At 39.1% G+C, this 13,724-nt stretch overlaps 1 protein-coding gene across 7 annotated transcripts in view; it reads right to left on the bottom strand.

Annotated features, from left to right (window-relative positions):
• The window catches only part of MKLN1 (muskelin 1), a 347,617-nt gene that overhangs the window by 57,230 nt on the left and 276,663 nt on the right, over positions 1 to 13,724 (bottom strand). For all 7 annotated transcript variants that reach the window (XM_055124497.1, XM_055124493.1, XM_055124502.1 and 4 more), the window contains 2 exons: positions 10,884 to 10,996; positions 3,185 to 3,397 (listed from right to left, as the gene is read on the bottom strand). In XM_055124497.1, the coding sequence (XP_054980472.1) occupies positions 3,185 to 3,397; positions 10,884 to 10,996 (326 nt within the window). The remainder of the gene's footprint in view (positions 1 to 3,184; positions 3,398 to 10,883; positions 10,997 to 13,724) is intronic.

Genomic DNA, 13,724 nt, shown 5'->3' with positions numbered 1-13,724 from the left:
TGGAACAAATAAAGTGGTAGAGAAGTCTGATACCAGTCTCACTTATAGGTGTTTTGATCATTTTATCTAGCTGTTTTGAAAATTTTAAAAGCCTATTTTCAAAATCTAGTGTTACTAAGCTAGTTCTTAGATTTTGAAGGCCTAGGCCAATTTCCCCTGCATACAGCACCGTTTGACAGGTGTCATCTTTCTTTGAGAAAGACTTTCTGAAATTTATTCATGTGTTCTCTCCCATTGTTTTGCTTTTATTCTTGAGTATCTCCAAGCATGTGTGTGTTGGTTCTTCTTGCCTTTCTTCTTGCTATTTCCTGAGGAATCCCTTTTAGCTATTGATCTCCTACTCTTCCTTCTCATGATCCTGAGATTCTGACCTATTCTTCTTTTATGCCCTTTGTAGTCTGGTCTGCATTTCTAGGCGTACTCTGTTTTCCTTCAATTTCCTTTTGGAGTTCTCCCATTTCACTTGTTCCTTTTATCTGATCTCATCTATGATCTTGCTCTGTAGTTTTCTTCACGGCTTCATGATTTTCCTGATCCATAAATCATCTACTCCACATTAGAGTATTGGGCATGAATTTTATCTGCTATGCCAGGAAGGGAAGTTTTCGTGTTCTTTCTCTCTGAACTGCTTTATCTTACTTTTTTCCCTTTTTGGGGGTCACACCCGGAGATGCACAGGGGTCACTCCTGGCTCTACACTCAGGAATCACCCCTGGCGGTGCTCAGGGGACCATATGGGATGCTGGGAATCGAACCCGGGTCGGCCACGTGCAAGGCAAACGCCCTACCCGCTGTGCTATCGCTCCAGCCCCTGAACTGCTTTATCTTAGAATAGAATTCCTTTCTGGAAGTCTTGTGCTCAATGTTTCTTTACTCTCTTAGTTAAATGAGCTACAGGTGACAGCATCCTGTAGGACACTGGAGCCTTGGGAGGCGTCTCCTGCTTGACCACTGGGGCAGAGGATTACAAAATGTCAACACCGCAAACGCTCAAGTCTCAAGAGACCCCTGATCCTTCACCGGTCACAGCAGATGAAATCTTATCTCCAGGTGTCACGGTGTTCCCACACTCTTTAGGATATGGTTCATTGTGACATCTACCCCCACTCCACCTTCCTGAGCACTTCCCACGAGTCACTTCACTCACTCCCCCCCAGTGCTTTGTTCATGCCAGACCCACTGTGAAACACTCAATGAAGCAGCTTCTTACTTCCCCTCCTCTCCCTTCTACTGTCCGGGGCTTCAATGTACTTTCTGGGCATTCTGTTGTCTTTGGCTAAATTTACAAATAGTTGTGGATTTTCTTTGGCTCCTGATTTTGCTGAATGTGGCCTCTGTTTTATTTAAGATTTTTTGTTTGGTTCTCATTATTCCTGAAAAATCACACCAACCAACAACAATACGAAGGGTTTCAGAACTATGCTGCGACTATGTTCCTAAGAAATCCAAAGTCCCTGAATGTACCATTTGAATAAGGCGAATTTTAAAAAGGCGAAGTACAAACTAAACATGTCTCTATGACTCTAGCTTTCTCACATTCTTCACAAATTCGAACATTTAGTGTTAAATACTGTGTGAGGAACAATCCCAAGTAATTTTGCTGTGAATTCTACTTTTATCGCTTTATATGCAAAAAAAATAGAATAGCGGCTTTTATAAATCATGCTAATTGCTTAAGGTCACAGAGCTAGTTGTTGGCTGAATTAGGGCCAAAATTCTGCACCCGGAGTGTTCAACTATACCATCTAATCAGTTGAAAATCAAGCATTATTTAACAGAGCCTAGCTTCCAAAGAACATTCTCTATTTTATCAAAGTCAAGAAAAACAAGAGCCACACACAAAGACAGTATGTGTGCTGTACTCAAGACTGCCCCTAGCTATTCTTTTTTTTTCCCCCAACCTGTAAAAATAAAGGCATAAGCATGGTTTGGAAAAGAAATTTGTAACCACTTGGAAGCAAGAAAATAAACTGTTTCCCTAACAATGTTATCTGCTGATGTTCTGTTTTTAAAAGATCAGGACTTGCCTAACTTTGGGGGGAATTCTTATTTTCCACAAGAACAACACTGAGGATGCCAGCAGGGAAGTGCCTGTCTTTGACAAGCTTAGTTATGTAGAGCCAACAAAGTCCCAAATTCCAAATCCATTCAATGTGGGATGTACTTTAAAGACTAATGCTTTGGATTTTCCATCCACTATTTATTTGGTAGGCGCACGAGCGCACACACACACATCTCTAGCTCCTCTCTTCCTTAACATTCATTCTCCTATGAACAATTGCTTATTAAAATAAATACAACAGCACAATAGTTTCAAAGCAAAGACTATAAATCTGTAAAGATACAAAAACTAATGACTTAGAAGTCAAACCTAAGTCCGTCTGTGATAATTCACCTTCCATTGCTCAAATGTCATGTTCATCAATATATTGATATTTTTTATAAGTTTATTTTTACAATCCCTATACTCAAATATCTCAACCTGAACTGACTTGCATACAATTGCCTATACAATAAAAAATTGTTACTTTTTGTACTGACCCATCCAGCACTCAGATGGAGAAAATATTCAGAGAAGTAGCAATGAAAATGGCACTAAAGTTAATGATGATATAAAATAATTTACAATACAGTTAACTTTAGTAATTTTATTTATATGGTTATATCTCATTGGTACTGTGTTTAGTTTTAGCATACTTCAAATTCTAAGTTTTATAACAAATTGGTCTCTATATGCAAATGTAAATATATTTCACTCAAATTAAAAGAAAAGCTTTAGATTTCAAGTTATTTTCAACTCATTACAAAGTGATTTTAAACCTCCTCCAGTAATATAGTAAAAGGCTTTAAAATGGCCAGCTGTTGTTGACATCATATTTAATCACAAAAAAGTTTCTTCCGAAATATATTGCTAAATGTACTCTCTAAAGTTCTTATAAACTAATAATAATATATTTCTAAACATGTCCTCTAAAGTTTTTATAAAGTAGTAATTGTGCTGAGACCTGAAATTTTATTCTGTCCTAAGCAAAAGGGGAAAAGTGTTAAGAATAACTTTGTGCCCATCATGGGCAATTTTAGTGGAAATCATTTACAGACAACTTATCAAACAAGTGAAATAAACTCTGAGAGCCAGCGTTACTGAGCATGAGTGAACGGCTTCATCTCTTTGTCTGAGCCCCACCTGATGGTCAAACACCAGTTTCGGTCCCCCGTCAGCAGCAGTGTCCTCGCTGAGCAGCATCCACGTATTTGTGTCAATGTCGTAACGATAAAAGTCACTTTTCAGAGACTTGCTGTTCCTCACAGAGGAATCCAGATAACGCCCCAATGTGTAGATTTGCCTTCGTTGAATGTCAATGCACATTTTGTGACACGATCTGGCACTGGGGCCATTCTGTAGAGAGGACGGGGGAGAGGGGGGAGAGAGAAGAAGATTAAAAAAATAATAGTAAAATAGAAAATCAAACCTAATGTTCTGTTCTTTAAACTTTCATTACAGGGGGGTTTACTCAGAAACTCATATCCAATCAACTGATTTAAGTACATGGGATTTAAATCTCTAAAGGAAAGCAAAAGAAATAGTAAAAGACATTAATCTTAATTTAGAAATGGTTAACATCTACAGGAAGGATGAATTATTCTGTACTTTATGGTAATCTGTACCCTCTGTACCCTCTGGCACTAGTTATAACACCGAAATGGCTTCTATTATATATTCATTGCATTTTAGTCATTCGTGCACAGAGCTAAATTCTAAAGCACATATCAATCTATTTAAGGATACTTTTGGTCGTTTAAAACATCTTCGCAATTCTCATCAGAATTAAAAACAGAAAAGCAATCCAAGAATACTTAGAATCTCTGAATCATAACTGGAAGGAACCTTAACAAAACTTGTTTGTTTCTCTCCTTTTACAGATGACAAAATGTAAACTGAAGAGGAAAGGAATCCTAAAAATTTGTAGGCTAGTGAAAGAAGCAGAATAAGAATTCAAACTGTTGACTTCTCTATTACATTATTGATTCTCTTAACTTAATAAACATCATTAAGCCAGGGAACAACAGGAAAAATAGTACACTACACACGACTGGTTGAGACTACCTGAATTAGCAACAGCGGGTAAAAGGTTTAAAAAAAAAAAAAAGAAAAGAAAACTGTAGAACAGGTCTTAAAAAAAAAAAAAAAATCAGTGTATCATCGAGAAACAATTCACACACAAAAAAATCTTCACCTAGATAGGATTACCACCTCTGTGTAGATGTGTTTTGATCTCAGGTTTGTGTTTTCTAGAAGGGCAGAGATAAGAAAGCAAAAATAAACCTAAGACAATGTGTGTGGTTTGAGGGCTGAGGGACAGTATAGGAAAAAGCACTTGCCCTGCAGGTGGCCGGCACAGGTTTGAGCCCTGCACCAGAGAGTGCTCCAAGTACCAGCGACAGTGATCCCTGAGCAGAGCCAGCAGTAACCCCAGCAGGGTTATGGCCCCCACCAGAAAAACCACCCACCCACTCCCAATGTGCTTGGTTACGGATGAGCTACAGAAACAACCCAGTTGAAGGAGGAGGTAAAAAGAAGCCTGCTGGAACACTGACAGAGGAGACTGGACATGATCTGACAGGCAAGGAAGGGCTACTATGCCTCTGGAGTGAAATAAAACACACTAACAGGCTTTTTTTTTTTTTTTTGAAGAGCAATCTAGCATTCTTATTTAGATTAAATGAACAAAGATTAGGCAGGAACAGTCTGACAATAAGTGCTATTAATCAAGATACCAAGTTATTTTGAATCTACACTTCAGTATATCACATTAATTGCTATTTTAAAACTTAAGAGATTTTATTTTGTCATGGAAAGTCTTTAGAATATGTTAGAAATTTTGCTTGAAGGGATTTCCTCCATAATTAAATAGCTCTGAAAACAAAGATGGGGGCTGGCGAGATCGTACAGAAGGTAGGGCACTTGCCTTGCACGTGGTCAACTGGGGTTTAATCCCTGGCACCACATACAGTGCCCCGAACTCAGCCAAGAGTGATACCTGAACGGAGCTGCAAGCTCACCTAGCTGCTATTTTCAGGCAACACCGTGTAACTAAAAGTCAACTACCAATCCAGATACACTCATTCACACATTACAGTCACGGAAGACATTCTCTAAAAAATGAAGAATACGTTGCAAATGATAAAATGCATGTTCTAAAGAAAAATTAGAACTCTGGAAAACGTCAGGCTTCCACTGTGATCTTGATACCTAACAATAAAAATTTTCCACTAAGATGAACAGGACTTTCATTGACTGATTGATTGGGTTGTGGGCCATACCTGGCAATGCTAGGGTGTACTCCTGGCAGGGCTTGGGTGCTAGGGATCGAATCTAGGTCAGTCTCGTGAAAAGCAAGTGCCTAATCTCTACACTGCAGCTCACGAACAGAGCTTGAATACTGTATAACAAAAGAAGCCAACTTCTGGAAGATGTGCTGAACTCAGAGGACCAATATTTTAGATATCAAAATAACTTGTATGGGTAAAAGAGCTATTCAAAGAGCTGAGCAGACCAACGGATTTCAACGTTAATGAAGTACATGAAGTACATGAAATCTAAGTGGAGAAGATTTTGGAGTGTATAATTCAGTTTCCCTTAGGAAACAACCTTATAGACTAAGGGGAGAGCTTAGGGGTCAGGAACACAACAATATGGCCCCCGAGCACCACTGGGTATCACCAGGTGGCTCTCTGTACGGCTGGGCCCTCATGGCCTCACATGATTGGACTCCTGCAGTGAACCACCCAGCCCAGTTGGCCAAGAATCAGCAGGGATGGTCACCACACCCCCAGGAGTCACTTGTCAATCTGAAATGAGATCGGAACATAAGATGAGCCATTATCTACAAAAGACTATTAAAACAGTACTTTCCTTTCCAAAACTATCACTATAGAAGGTCATCTATTCTACATAAACATCAGATATAAGAATCCAGCTCTCAGGGCTGGAACGAGAGTACTGTCAGCTTGCCAGCAGCTGACCTGGGTTTGAGCACCACATAACCTTAAGCCATGCTAAGAATGATCCCTGAGCATAACTGGATGTGGTCCAAAAATAAACAAACAAAAGAATCCAGCTCCCTTCCACTAGCACAAACATTAAAAAGATTTATGAAAATTCAAAACTAAAAAAATATATATTTCAAATATATAAAATCCTTGCATAGCTTCATAAACAGTTTAAAGTAATTATTCTAACATTTGAAGCAGAACTCTATCTTACAATCTCCTAAAAGTACTACTAGATATATTTAGGTGTATCACAGTTAATTTACTGTGCTTTTGAAGTATGTGTCATTCTTTTTAAAACACATGGTCTGGTATATAATCAAGTGGTAACCTGACTCACTGGTACAGATATATGAGATGCTAATGGTACAGTTTTGGAAGAAATCAGCCTTTGTGTAGAGATATATACTGTCATTCAATTCACATACCAACAAAAGGTTTTTAGGTGTATGTATCACAGAAATCATAATAAACCAGAATAGATCTGCACCCCAATGTTGAGTTACCATTTTATGCATCTCTATTCACTTCAAAAGTTAAGTGAAACAGTGCTCTCAGCAAAATAATCTATATATTTTCAGCACAATTTTTATTTGCTTTTATTTTGGGCAGTGTGGCTTATATAGTGTTAGTGGAGTTTCATGCATGAACTATTTCAGCGCCACATCTTCCACGCCCAAGTGTCCACTTCCCTCTCCCATTGTGCCAGGGCCCTCATGCAGCCCTGCCCTCTGTGGTAAGTGTCTTACTGAAATTCTCGGTCTCTGCCTTGAACAGCTACTGTTTTTTTATTTTTTAGTGTATTCTGTATATAAGAGAGATCATTCTGAGTCTTTTCCTCTCCTAACTTCACTCGGCATGATACTTTCCAGCTCCACCCACACAGCAATTATTGGATCCTGAGGCAAATTCCCGGGAGGTAAGTGTGTAAGCTCAATTCCTAGTTTTTTGAAGACTGTATTTTATCTTCCAAAATAGGCTGAACCAGTCAACAATCCCACGAGCAGTGGATGGGGTTCCCTTTTCCCAACATCTATGCTAACACTGACTGTTTCTGTTCTCCGTGATGTGTGCCAGACTCACTGGTATGAGACGATCACTCATTGTCTTGATATAATTTCCCTGATGATGAGTGATGCGGAGTATTTTTCATATACCTCTTGGCTGTCTTCTTTGGGTAAGTTTCCTCTGTTCATCTCATCCTCCCATATTCTGAACAGGTTGTGTTTGTTTTGTTAAGCTTTTTGGTGTTCTACTAGTGCTTTGTACATCAGCACAAACTTTAGTAATCATATTTAAAATAATTTAACAAATAGAAACGATATAAAAATAATACACATTTAACAAGTTCAAAGTAGAACACTGACATTACCTGGGGCCATAAACTATTCTCCCACCAAAGCAGTCCCCCTACTAGGTTTCAATTATGTCCCCCTGGCTTTTCTCCAGCATTAACTCTTTGTTCAACTTATCTTGCCAACTGACTCACCAAAGGGTAAGTGTACTGAGACACACTGCAGTTGAGGTGACCTAGGTAGAACCAGTCTCCCAGCCCAAATCCCTGTCCTGTTGCAAAGCCCAGTGCTCCACCCAGACCCCACTTCCGCTGGAAAATAGAAGTCCAACTGAAACACCATGCTTAGGACTCAGACCAGTTCCACAGCTCCTGGAGCACATGGCTGCATATGTATGTAGCCATGCAACATCTCCAAATTTCATAGTACTGACAGCCCAGCAAATATTAGAGCAAATTAGATGGGAAAAGAGCACAGAAGCCCACTAAGCAAGTGAAAACAGTAACATAGAAGGCTCAACTAGAACCTAATAGCTCAGTAAATACTCATACTTTAGTAACACCAACATGAGATATATGTTGTAAACAAGCAATATAAAGTACATTATTTTGTGCCAGCTAAGGGGGCACGATAGGGGGTGAGGTGGGTGGGCACTTGGGGACACTGATGGAGGAAAGAGTACACTAGTGGTGGGATTAGTGTTGGAACACTGAGTACTTAAGACGACTATATTATGACCAACTTTTTTAAGTCATGGTACTTAAATAAAGTTCCAAACATTAAAAATGCATATGATTTATAGTTAAGACAGGGAAACAGGAATATAAACCAATCATTAAAATAACCCACTCAAGGAATATATGAAGCTTAATGGCCACACCTCCAAAGGAGCTTCCAATTATGAGTGCAGAGGTCAAAAGAAGTGTCACAGAGGAAGCCGTACTTGAAGTGGCAATAAAGAGTAAATGCTTCTACTAACAATAACAGTTAGCAATATCTGGGTGGATGGGATGAGAAGTCTCTGTTGATCCCACAGAAAACACTATTGCCAAAAAAAAAAAAAATAGCTGAGAAAGCTGAATCAATTCTAGTAACTACAAAAATGGTCGGCATGTAAAGTGAAGAGATAAGCCACAAAAGTAGACAGAAACAAATTTGACAAGACAAACTTGTCAATTAGAAATTTGAAAATTTTAAGCAAAATGAACTACATAGCTTTACTATTATTAATATCATTATTCATACTTCTCTGTATTTATACCTACTCAATGATAATGACATAGTGTCTTCTGGCAAAGGGGACAAAAGCAAAGGGGATAACAATAACTACCCTACTTCAGTCCTCCGGCTCTTGACTGAGGACGGTCCCGGCTGGCACAGAGGAAGGAGAGCAACTATCAGAGCCACACAGTCCCAGCTGAAACTAGTCAGCACAAAAGAAAACCAAATAAAAGCAACAGTAACTAGTAAGACAGGGCACAAAATAACTGCTCACTAGTAAATGTTACTGCAGTTTTTTGAATATTTGTAAAAATATCTAACAAAGAACTGGAACAGGGACTAAAGCTAACTGCAGGATTCAAGAATCACATGACCAAGATTTTTTTATAGACTGTATTAATGAATGGAGAAGAGATCTGGGAATCTATAGTGGAGGCCAAAAATGTTTAAGAGAGAAACTATAAAGTTGGGAAAGAAAGAAAAAGACATAAGAAACGTAATAGCAGGTACAACCTGGGCACTAACTAGATACAAAAAAGAGGGAGTTGGGGCTGGAGTGATAGCACAGTGGGTAGAGCATTTGCCTAGCATGCGGCCGACCCAGGTTCAATTCCCAGCATCCCATATGGTTCCTTGAGCACCGCCAGGAGTAATTCCTGAGTGCAGAGCCAGGAGTAACCTCTGTGCAGAGCTAGGTGTGACCCAAAAAACATAAAAAAAAAAGGGGGGGACTTCAGGGTGAAACTTATTCCAAATATCCAAAGAAGCAATCAAGCTAGAATGAAAGAGTTTAAAACATATATGAGCTAGGCATTTTTTCATCAAGGACTGAAATACTATTTTCACACTAAAACAGCAAAGGCCATCTATATTACAGAAACAATAAAAAGAAATCATGGAATTTTCAATTAGTTTTGAGAAGGTAAAAACTAGCCAACGAGGGGACAAGGAGAGAGCTGGAGGGTCTGGAGCGCATGCTTCGCAGGTAGAAGGCTCCTGGTTTGATCCCTAGTACCACAGGGGTCCCCAAGCACTGCCAGCAGCAGAGAACCACATCAAAACTAGCGAAGTAGCTCCTAGAGTCCCCAGCCCCCAGCCCCACTACTTACGGCCTAGAAACCAAAGCCCAAATCCCACTTAATTAATCATTAAAGCACACCGAATAAGCAAGAAAGCAATTTCCTAGGACTAAAGAACACAGTACCAGATAGTTTTTTTTTGGGTCATTGTTTTGTTTGTTTTGGGGTCTCACCCAACAGTGTGTAGGGATTACTCCTGGCTCTGTGCTCAAGGATCACTCCTGGCAGGCTTGGGGAACCATCTGGGATACGAGGAGTCAAACCCGAGTTGGCCATATACAAGGCAAATGCCCTACCTGCTCTGGGCCTGGATTTTATTTTTTTTTTTTATTTTTTTTTTTTTTTGCTTTTTGGGTCACACCTGGCGATGCACAGGGGTTACTCCTGGCTCTGCACTCAGGAATTACCCCTGGCCGTGCTCAGGGGACCATGTGGGATGCTGGGATTTGAACCCGGGTCGGCCGCGTGCAAGGCAAACGCCCTACCCGCTGTGCTATCTCTCCAGCCCCCTGGATTTTATTTTTAAATGGCCTTATTTAAAAAAAAAAAAAAAAAAAATCGATGAACTTTAAATGAGCTATTTTCCTCTTTCTGATTTGCAGGTACTACTATTTTGTTATTGTTTATTTTTACCTTATAATCTGAAGTATATAATAGAGGTACAGTAAATTCTATACATATTTGGAAAAAAAAATCAATGTCATGTTATTCAAAGCCATAAACAAGTCTTTTATTCACTAAGGAAATATTCATATACATATATGCTATATTACATGTAAACAGATACACAGATGTTATCTATTAAATTTTAGTTAAAAATAAATTAAAATGTCATTTGTGAAAAATGACAGATAGCGAACTGTAAGGAACCAAAACAGTGAGATAATTAGAATACTAAAAAATGGGAATACTTATTTCCAGAGGCCATCAAAGTAAGATGCATGCTCAAAAAATTAGAAAGCTATTTACCTTTCTGGCTAAAGCAATTAAAAACTAAAATCAGAATTATTAGAATTTTCCATTTATTTCCATTAAATAGCTCTATTCATTCCTCAGCTCTGTAACTGAGGAACCTGGTATAGGAACTGAAATGCATGAATATTTAAACCAAATTTGGTGACCACAAATTCTGCTGACAGATGTTAGGGAAAAAGACCAATCTGGAAAAAGCAGTACACCCCCCCCCCACACACACACCCCACTGTAATACAGATGTGTGAGAAATCCAAACACTTGCCTCTTTCTCAGTGTCCCTAGAGATACATGTCCACTGGTTCTCCTTCACGCTGTATGCCCAGAAGTCAGCAAGATCCTGTGTTCCATCCCAGCCGCCAAACAAATAAACGGTCTCTATGAAAGATAGAAAAATGTGTTAAAAAAAAGCAACACTTACAATCCAGTTAATTGTTTCCATGATGATTAAAAAAGGCACATGTAACTAAACTTAAAACAAAGATTTCATTGGTAATATCCCAAATATGTTCTAAACCAGTATTTGGTAAACTTCAGTATTTCTTAAACCAGAAAAAGCAGTGGCAGAACCACTATTTTGAGAAATAAAAACAGGTAAGTAGATGGCATTCTTTGAGATTCTGATTCCCCACATCTTCAGTGAATACAATAGTCTGTTTGGGAAGTTTCCCCAAGTGACCCTAATGCTCAGCTAGCTAATACTGTAGCAAAGACAAATCCCTAGAGAAATCTATAGTATAAAATCTAAAATAAAGACACTTAGCTGCTTCTAAAGAAAGCTAGCAGTAAAACTGATTTTTTTTCACTGTAATACAAACAAGACTCAAGCTGGCTGAGTTATAGACATACATTGTAAGACTAAACTGCTACATAGCCTTGGAATCCCCATGAAAAGGGGTGGGGGGGAGAAAAATTTTCCAAATGCATTATGGTAGGTTTAACTCATCAGAAACCATTAAAAGTCACATCAGATATATTTTGATAATTTAGTTTTTTCTACCTCTATGTTTTTATGTTTGTTTGTTTGGGGTCACACCCAGCAACACTCAGGGGTAATTATAACCCTCAGGAATCACTCCTGGTGGTATTCAGGGGACCACAGGGGATCACAGTGATTGAACCTGGGTAGGCTGTATGCAAGGACAGTGCATTACCCAGCTGTACTATCTCTCTGACCCCATAGTTTTTTCTTCCTCTGACATGTCTATATAACATCCATGGACTTTGTGAGAAAAATGTATTTCCTGCTCCGTGATTAGTGAAAAAAATCCTTCACTAACAGTCCTAACCATCCATTCTTCCTTAGATTAGTCATGCCTCATTCTTCAATTAGCCCCCCTTTGGTAGATGTCTTATGTGGGAGTCAGCAAGTTCACCAATTACTTTTGGAGTTAAATAAGACCAGCACAGAAAACTATATAAGCCAGTTAATGTGCCCTAAATCTTTGTAAGATCTGACATCTTAGTGATGTGTCCCAGGACGGTTTCCTTTCCAATGTGGAAGCAGTGTAAAAGTTTTGTCTTTCACATGCTGACTGGCTTCTCAAGAGTTCTCTGTCACATTTTCATATAGTTTCAAATTCTGTCACCATCCTAAGAGCAAACAGCTCTGTGCCTTGATAACCCAGGGAAATCAGAACAATGCCTCTGATAAGGACAACTGATACAGAACTGAGTTCTGGTGCTAATAAGGTACTCAAACAGGTCACTTCCCTTCCCTGGTTTCAGGTTTTTCATTTATAAAACTTTCAGTGTTTTGGTGACGTTGCTTAGGTACATGAAAACACTCAGAGGGCTGTCAAGCACAAACAGAATTTCTATCTTTAAAATATGCACAAAAATAAAGAACTGTGCAGTTACTAAATGCCAAGACACAATTAAGATAGTACGACTGTAAGACTCCATGTCTCAGTATTTAGGACACTTCTGGCTCTATATAAATGCAAAATATGGCAATTTTAGAAATAGGGGTTTCTCCATAAAGACTCAGTGATGGGTCTGGAGGTGCTGGAGACTGAGGGCCCATGAGATGCTGGGAATGAACTTGGGTCTTGTACACGGAGGCATGTGCTCCACCCTTCTGAACTGCCAGTAGGTGAAAATGACTTTAAACTATTAAAAACGGTCCCGTTTCAGGGTTGGAGATACGGCTCCAGTGGCCAAGTACATGCTCAAGAGTGTGGCCTTTGGGTTCAATCCGTAAGTACCACATGGGCTCCCAAAGAACCAGCTGGGTGCCCTGCTGGTTCCTGAGCACTGCTAGAAGCAGCACAATCGGGAGTGGTGCTGTCCACCACCCCAAGTAAAGTCCGTATCTCAGATCTACAAAACAATCCCCACATAGTTAAATGACATTCTTTCCCAAAAAGGGATATGTCCAGAAATATGTCCAGAAATGCAGAACTATATAAAAAATTATTTTTTCATCTGACATGAAATTATTTATTAAGGCTTCACGATAAAGGCAATTAACCCTGTTTAACAGTGAAGCCTGGAGAGAAGGGGGCAACTAACTAAAATAGCAATTGACCTTTTGTTTTACAGCGTTTCTGGGCACCCTCTGGATAAGGTTACCCTGGTTCATTAACTTTAATAACCCTTCCTCTTGGGCTCTGGGTTCTCAATGTTCTTTCTGAAAAGCAGGTCTCTTTGTGCGCATAAATTCTCACAGCAAAGAAAACCCACATTTCCACAACAGCCTCATTGATAGCTGAGCAAAATAAAATCTGGCACAGAGCAAGCATCCCAGTGGAATGAAGCCAAGATGTCATTCTTGTTTGTGAACGCTTTGTGGTTCCAGCTCAAGTCTAATAGTAAAACTGAATGAATGCAATGGAAGCAGGATCTTTGGACATACCTGAACATAATGCCTAATATACATTTTAATGAAGTATCACATAAGTTAAATAATTCAGAGATCAAATATTATCTAGAAACAAACACCAGAAAATGCATATATATATATGTATATATATATACATATATATATATATATATATATAAACCCTTTTGAATCATAGAGAACTAAAGGTTCTTCCAGCCCATATTCTCCCTTGAACATGTATCTCGCTTACTATGTCTCTTGCTTGGTTTCCCACGCTGGAGC

This window comes from Sorex araneus, chromosome 1 (assembly GCF_027595985.1).
Source record: "Sorex araneus isolate mSorAra2 chromosome 1, mSorAra2.pri, whole genome shotgun sequence".
In the NCBI taxonomy this organism is placed as follows: Eukaryota; Metazoa; Chordata; class Mammalia; order Eulipotyphla; family Soricidae; genus Sorex; species Sorex araneus.
The sequence above is the reverse complement of the archived record's forward strand: the minus strand, read 5'-3'. Positions and strand labels throughout refer to the sequence as shown.